Source organism: Myotis lucifugus, unplaced genomic scaffold (assembly GCF_000147115.1).
Source record: "Myotis lucifugus unplaced genomic scaffold, Myoluc2.0 scaffold_458, whole genome shotgun sequence".
Classification (NCBI taxonomy): domain Eukaryota; kingdom Metazoa; phylum Chordata; class Mammalia; order Chiroptera; family Vespertilionidae; genus Myotis; species Myotis lucifugus.
In genome coordinates, this window is record NW_005871506.1 from 726,456 (window position 1) to 734,281 (window position 7,826).

At 47.0% G+C, this 7,826-nt stretch overlaps 1 protein-coding gene across 1 annotated transcript in view; it reads right to left on the reverse strand.

Moving 5' to 3' along the window:
- Positions 1-7,826, reverse strand: part of DNAH3 (dynein axonemal heavy chain 3) — a gene marked incomplete at its 5' end in the record, with an annotated part of 172,487 nt that overhangs the window by 104,864 nt on the left and 59,797 nt on the right. The window contains 2 exon segments of the mRNA XM_023744381.1: positions 467-558; positions 4,826-5,037. Coding sequence (XP_023600149.1) covers positions 467-558; positions 4,826-5,037 — 304 coding nt within the window.

Here is a 7,826-nt window from a genome sequence, read left to right on the forward strand (position 1 = left end):
ACATGTACACATCCTCTCTCACATGTACACATCCGCACTCGTTCATACACATCCTCACTCACACAGTATGCAATCTCCAGGGCGTTTGGAGAAGGAGAGTGAGCATGTGACTCTGTTTTTTAACCAGGTTCCGTGGAACTTAGCGGGAAGAGAGGCACCTCTGATTGTTGTTGTTGGGTAAAGAGGGTGATACTGAGGCCCCCTAAGGGTAAGCGGCTGTACCAAAGTCAGCCTGAGAGAAGCGGGCTCTGGGATCTGGTTCAAGAAACTTTTAACCTAAATTTCTCTTTGAACTAAAAATTTTCAAGTCAGTAAAAGGAAAGGTCCTCCTGGCCAGTCACCAGAGGGGAGGCTGCCCTCATGTCCAGGCAGGAGGGAGCTGCCTGCGGGAGGCAATTGGGGGTTGGGGGTGGGGGGGTTCACAGGCCCTCTGATCACTCACTCCCTGAAGAAAGGGGCACCTTACTTGTCAATGAATTTGCTGAATCCATATTCCAGCATATTGGCCAGGCATGTCGTATCCGTGGGCTTTATTTCACAGCCGACAATCTCACTAATCTGCAAAGAGATGAGAGTCCGTGTTTATGGTTCACGCCAGCGCTGCCCAGCCGACATGGGAGGAGGGAAGTACTCCTGCCCCCTGGCCCCTTCCCGCAGCCACAGGCACTGCTGAGCGGGAAGTGTGCCTGGTTGGCCTGGATGGATTTTCCCATTTAATGTAACATGTTTAAATAGCTGCTCGTAGCCAGCGGCTGCAGAATGGGCAGTGCCATCTAAGGATCTGGGCAGCCAGGCCCCCCGCCCGCTGTGGTCTATCTGCTTTCCTGGGCGCTGGTCTGGCGCCAGCACTGGGCGCCGGGCAGCCCTGAGTGTCTTAGGGGGTGGGACTGTGTGATTCTAGGGCCTCATGCAAAGCCTGGCCTGTGACAGAAGCCGGGGTTTGCTGAACAGAAGGAGCAAGTCCTGCGACCAGGTGGCAGGCAGCCCGAGGACGCAAGGATGCGAGGACGCGAGGACGCGAGGATGCAGGAGGAGGCAGCCATCCTCTACGGTACCTCCCCCTCCCAGGTGCTAACTTGCTGGAAACCGGAGCCGTGTTTTCTTTGTTGTAAGCACCACCCTCCGCGCAGCTTTTAGTGACCACACCCCAGGGAAGCGTTCAGCAAAGTCTCTGGGGCGTTGAGCACCTTCTCAGGAAGTGAGAGACCTGAGCAGCACCAGGTGGAGGTGGGAGGCTCGGGGACCCCCGCCCCCCGCCCAGGTTTGTCACTGCCCAGCACCCCCGTCCCCAGGGCTACAAATGTCAGAGCAGGAAGGGGTGAAGTTGTGCCATGTTCTGTCTGTTCCGCCTGAGCCCCTGGGCCTGGCGTGCGGAGCATCAGTGACCGGCTATGGGTGAAGGCATGAGTGCGCCAGCGCATGCAGGTGGCTCCCCCCTGGGCTCTGAGGACACGGAGGGCCACTACGGCGATGGGAATAAGAAGGTAATTAACATTTATTGAGCAGTCACTCTGTATGGGCTCTGTTCTAAGACTGTTATGTGCTTCTTTCATTCTCCCAACACCACGAGGAAGGCTCTAATGTATTACTATCCCCATTTTACATATCAGGAAACTACATCAAGGAAATTAAGTATCTTGTCCAAGACCATCAGCTCGTAAATGGTGGAACTGGGACCTGGCTCCATTCTGACTCCAAGGCTCTTACCCATCTCCCTCGGGTCTTCCATGTACCGCGGTGCAGGTTACTCGCTGCAGAAGGCGAGAGCGCAGCCCACACCGCGTGCGCAGCCCGCATCCGGAGGCGGCCCTGCGGGCCCTGGCTCCTGCCTTCGGAGCTTAGAGCGCGCTGTTCCCTGGACTAAGTGACAGCTGCGCAAAGCACCTGGCATAGTACTTGGCCCCGAACCCTCGGAGGTTGGTCGTTTTATTACTTAAATCGTGTTGTGAACTATGTCAGTGAACAAGCATCCAGTGTGCTAGTCCAAGAGCCCAGAACCGTGCCGTCCCATCCGGAGCCGGGGCCCTGGTGGGCTAGTCCGAGCGGATGTGCTGTGAGTGGGGAGCACACCACGTTTCCGACTCAGCATGGAAAAGGTCCTGTGAAATACCTTGTTAACATTTTTATGTTGATTACCTGTTGAAATGACAATATTTTGGTTAAGTTTGGTGAAATAAAATTTATTCATGAAATTTATTTAGCCTGTTTTTGCCTTTAAAAATGTGGCTACTGCCCTAGCTGGTTTGGCTCAGTGGATAGAGCAGTGGCCTGCAGACCAAAGGGTCCCAGGTTCAATTCCAGCCAAGGGCACATACTCGGGTTGCGGGCTGGATCCCTAGTAGGGGGCATTCAGGAGGCAGCCAATCAATGATTCTCTCTCATCATTGATGCTTCTCTCTCTCTCCCTCTCCCTTCCTCACTGAAATCAATAAGAATATATTTAAAAAAATAAAAACATGGCTACTAGAAACTCTAAAAATTACACAAATGTTCACATTCTATTTCTATGGCAGCACTGCCCATAGGGCCAGCCCTGCTGCTCCTCAGTGGGGTTTCTTCCCAAGGCCAAGTTCGGCCTGTCCCGTCTTGTTTAAACTGTCGCAGCAACCACTGTGCCGATAGCAGCAAAGTCTGGGCCCCAAACAGAGGACCAGCCTTTCTGCCCGAGTCCTGTGAAATGGCCACCCCAGAACCCAGCCTGAGAGCTACAGGCGGTTTAGCCTTCCCCTGCCAGAACCAGAGCCAGCGGACGGTCTCCTGAGTTAGGCACTAGGGTGAGAAGGGCCTCCCAGCCTGGGCTGTCAGGGGCGGCTCAGGGTGTGACGAGCAATGCAGGCAGGAAGGGGCTGGGCCGGGGGCAGCCTGAGTCTACCTGGTGGCCTGTGTTCTTTCTGAGCTTGCCCACTGGGCTGCCCCATCAGGGTCCTTCCTCTGCAGCCACTCCCTGGTCACACGCCACTGTCACCCACAGCTTGCGGCCCCCACTCCCACTCCCTCTCATCTGCTACTTCTTGCTCCCTTTTTACCTGTCTAGGCTGAGCTAGAGACCAATTCTCCCCTCCTTACTTCCTAGCCACGTGACAACTTAATCTCTCTAAGACTTAGTTTTCTTATCTGGGAAGTGGAGATAATCAGAGTCCCTATGTCAAAGGGTTGCTGGGAGGTGACGTGAGAGGGTCCACGTGAAGTATGCAACACAGAACCCAGTAACACCTGGCATTCACTATGGCTTAGCCACTGTTGTGCGATTTTACTTCTAAGAGGCATTTTTTCCCAATCTGTCCATCTAGGCCAGTGGTTCTCAACCTTCTGGCCCTTTAAATACAGTTCTTCATGTTGTGACCCAACCATAAAATTATTCTCGTTGCTACTTCAAAACTGTAATGTTGCTATTGTTATGAATCGTAATGTAAATATCTGATATGCAGGATGGTCTTAGGCGACCCCTGTGAAAGGGTCGTTTGACCGCCAAAGGGGTCGCGACCCACAGGTTGAGAACCGCTGGTCTAGGTGGTCTACAATGAGGATTATGATTGTTGGGGAATGGTCTGTATTTCCATGCGCGAGAGCAGCATCCTCACAGGTGTAGCGCCAGTGGAGGGGTGGATCTCTAAGGGCCCTGAGTGTTGTCTAGCCACCATTGACATTGATGAGGGTGCTTTCTATGGTGCCATCTCACGAAGAGACCTAGCCCTGCTCCCCCTCCCAGGCCTCCAATGGTCAGTTCTAGTCAGGCTAGGTCCACAGGGAGAGGCACCCTCTGAGCACCAAGGGAGGGCAGCTGCCCTCTGTAGACCCCGCTGCTGGGGCAGATCAAGACTAGAAACCTACTCAGATGACCTCTCCTCTGCCCCTCCTTACATCTGGAGCTTGAAGGCTCCTGGGAAATGGAAAGCAGCTGCCCTCCACAGAACACTCCTGGATCTCTCATGCGTTCAGATCTCTGTTTCCCAGGGAGGCCAAATGCTCCCAGCAACGGCGCCAGGGCATCATTCTGTGCAAGTCATGGGTGTGCCCTCAGAGTGGGACCTTCTGAGGACGATGTCCTCCGTCTTGTGTGTGGTCCCAAGAGGGGGAATTCCAGGCCAAGTCAGAGCGCAGTCTGCCTGTGGGCACCCATCCCCACCTCCACACAGAGCAGAGCAGCTCCCGGGTTGAGTCTGCTCAGGGCATTGCTAGCCTTGCATACGATCATTATTACAGGAGCAGTGCACTTTCCTTTTCTCTGGTTAGTGTTCACACCACACTTACCACCCTCACACTTGGCTGCTTATAAAAATCCCAACTATTTTTAGGAAGGTCGTTTGTTATTCTCATTTAAAGACTCAAAGGGCTGAAAGAGGAGTGGACACTTGTTTCTGAGCATAGCCTGTTGGATGCCGGGACTCCAGCACAGTCAGCGCAAGCAGGAGTCCGGCGTGTTTGGAGACCCAGGAAGGGATGCGATTTCTCTTCTGTGTAGCCTAGGTCGAGGAGCAAAGCAAGGCCCCGGCCACTGCACTTCAATACCCTTGTCCCCTGTAGAACCTGGAGCAGCTCTTTGCCAAGAAAGGAGATAAGGAGAGCCTGCGTGGCCACGGGCTGAAACAGCACTGAACTACCAGCAACGGGGTTCCCAAAGCACAGGGAGACCTGCTCATGCGGAAGGCAGTGCATCCCTTATCCTGCCCATTCCCTTATGTCAAAAGGCTCTCACCCCCTTCCTACCCCCTTGGCTTCCAGTAGATTCTCCTTTCAGAAAAAGCTTGACCTAGGAATGGTTCCTGCCTTCTCGGGGCTACCAGGACCAGGAATGGGCTGGGCAGGGGGTTGACAGTGACAGGACCTGTTGCCAGTGCCGGTCCTTCATTCCTGGGTTACAGGAAATGTTGAGAATAGGGATGTGCTGCTTGAACTTGTCAATCTTCATCCTCACGTTCTCGGCCAAGCGCCTGGGTGCAGGTATGTCAGCTAAGGTCTTGGTCAATTTATACATTGTCCTCCACATATTCCCTATTTCCTCCGCAATCTCCTCAGCGTTCAGCACAAAGAGGGGTCCTGGAATAAAAAAGACGATTGGAGGGGAGGGTCAGATCCCCAAGCAGATGTCAGCCACATGCACCTTTAATTCCCTGAGCTCAGAACTGGGCCTGTGGGGCGGGTACTGGAGCAAGCACAGGCCTGGATTCGGGTCTGCGTCTGAAACATTGCCTTTGCCAGTGAAGCGAGCAGGCTTACTAAACTTTCTGAACTTTGAGAGCATCGCCTGTGACACAGGGTGTCCATGGAAGTGAAGTGAGGTAAGCACAGTGGCTAATCTACCCCTGCCATGTGGTGCAATGTGGACAGGGAACTGGTGTTAGCACTGGTTATAGATGCTCCACAAATGCTGAGAAACAGTAGCCACTGGAGAATGTAGGTGAATGCGAGCGGGAGTTCTCTGTACAGTTTAAGCAACTTCTATGTAAGCTTGAAATTCTTTAAAAATAGATTATTTTAAAAGAATGAAACTTCATTTTTTAAAAAAAGTATTCCCCAAGCATTAATTTCCTTCTCTGCCTTTTCTCTTATAGGGACCCTTTAGCAGGTTACACATTCAGTCAAAATCTTGCATGATGTGGCCTCCTTCCCCTTCAATCTTTCAAGTTAGTATGAATTCTTGCATCATGATGTTGCAAATGTACTCAAAAAATTTTCTTTGAAGGCTACTGAGACTAAACATAGCTTCGTGGATATAGCTCCATTAATTGCTAACATGCTTCATCAACCCAACATTTTTGTTAACTAATCAAAAATTAAAATTTTTTAAAAAGACAGAAAAAATGTACGCGAGTTCCATGTAATATGTAAAAAGAATAATATACCATGTCTAAGTGGGCTTTGTTGTGGGAATGCAAGGCAGGTTTCATAGTTGAAAAGCAAACAATGTAATATATCATATTAACATTCTAAACAAGGAAAATCATGTGATAACATCAGTTGATGCAGAAAAAGCATTTGACAAAATTCAATATCATTCATGCTAAAAACCTCTCAACAGACTAGGAATAGAAAGGAACTTCCTTAGTCTGATAAAGGGTAACTATAAAAAGCTACACTAATGTTATACTTTTATATTCATTAAATATATACAGCTTTTTACATGTCAATCATACTACCATCAAGTGGTTTTAAAAAATAAAACAAAACAACCCATTTTACTTAATGGTAGAAGATGGAATACTTTTTCCCTTAGATCAGGAAGAAAGCAAGGATTTTCACTCTCATAACTCAATAACAGAAAGCTAGCTGGTAAAATCCCAAAATACTTTGAAATTAAACAATGTAATTATAAGTAACACAGGTCAAAGACAAAATCTCAAGAGAAGTTAAAAAATATTTTTAGCCAATTAAAAGAAAATATAACTCATCAAAAGTTGTTGTATATAGAAGAGAAAATTAAATCCAAAGCAAGCAGAAAAAGAGAAATAGTAAAACAAAAAGCTGGTTCTTTGAAAATATTAATAAAATTAATAACCTCCAGCCAGGCTAACTAAGAAAAAGACACAAATTATTGATATCAGAATGAAAAAAGGGACATTAATGCACATCTCAGGAACATTAAAAGGATAATTAAGGAATATCCTGAACTCCTTCATGACCACAAATTTCATAACCTAGATGGAATGGACCAATTCCTTGAAAGATACAATTTACCCAAACTCACACAAGAAAAAATAGACAATCTGAATAGGCCTGTATCTATTTAATACATTGAACAATAGTCAATAACTTTCCAAAACAGAAAGCACCAGGCCCAGATGGGTTCACTGGTGAATTCTACCAATCATTTTAGATAGACATGATACCAATTTTCTACAATCTCTCCCAGAAGGCAGAAACAGAGGAAATACTTCCTAATTCCTTCTTTGAAACCAGCATTACCCTAATATCAAAACAGACAAAGGTATTAACATAAAAGGAAATTAAAGACCAATATCTTTCATTAATATAGATGCAAAATCCCCAACAAAATATTAGCAAATTGAATCTAATAATATATTAAATAGAATTATATACCACAATCAGTTGGGATTTATTATTCCAGGTATGTAAAGCTGTTTCAACATTTGAAAAATCAATTAATGTAATCTATCTAAACAACAGGCTAAAGAAGAAAAATCACATGATGATATCAATAGATTCAGAAAAAGCATTTGACAAAATCCAACACCCATTCATGATAATCATTCTTAGCAAAGGAGAAATAGAGGGGGATTTCCTTGACTTGATATAAAGAACATATACAAAAAACCCACAGCTAAAATCATACTTAATGATAAGACACTACAATCTTTCCCACTACAATCAAGAACAATGCAATAATGTCCCCTTTAACCATCCTTTTCAACATCATTTAATGGAAATCCTAGCCAGTGCAAAGATAAGGATAGGAGGTATAAGGTATGCAGATTGAGAAGGAAGACATACAACTGTTTGCCACCGACACAATCTTTTATATAGAAAATCTGAAAGAATTTTAAAAAAACCCCACTCCTGGAACTAATTCACATTTATAGCAAGGTTGCAGGATACAAGGTTGATATATAAAACTCAATTGCTTTCTTTTTTATTTTTAATTTATTAATTTTTAAGGGAGTGAGAGAGGAAGAGGGAGAGAGGGAGAGAAGAAGGGAGAGAGAGACATTGATTTGTTGCTCCTGTTAGGTACAACACTAATTCATTGGTTGATTCCTGTATGTGCCCTGAATGTGGGTCAAACCCTCAACCTTGGCATATAATGATGAACCTCCAACCAACTTAGCTACCTAGCCAGGGCTGCTTTCCTTTATACCACTAGTGAACAA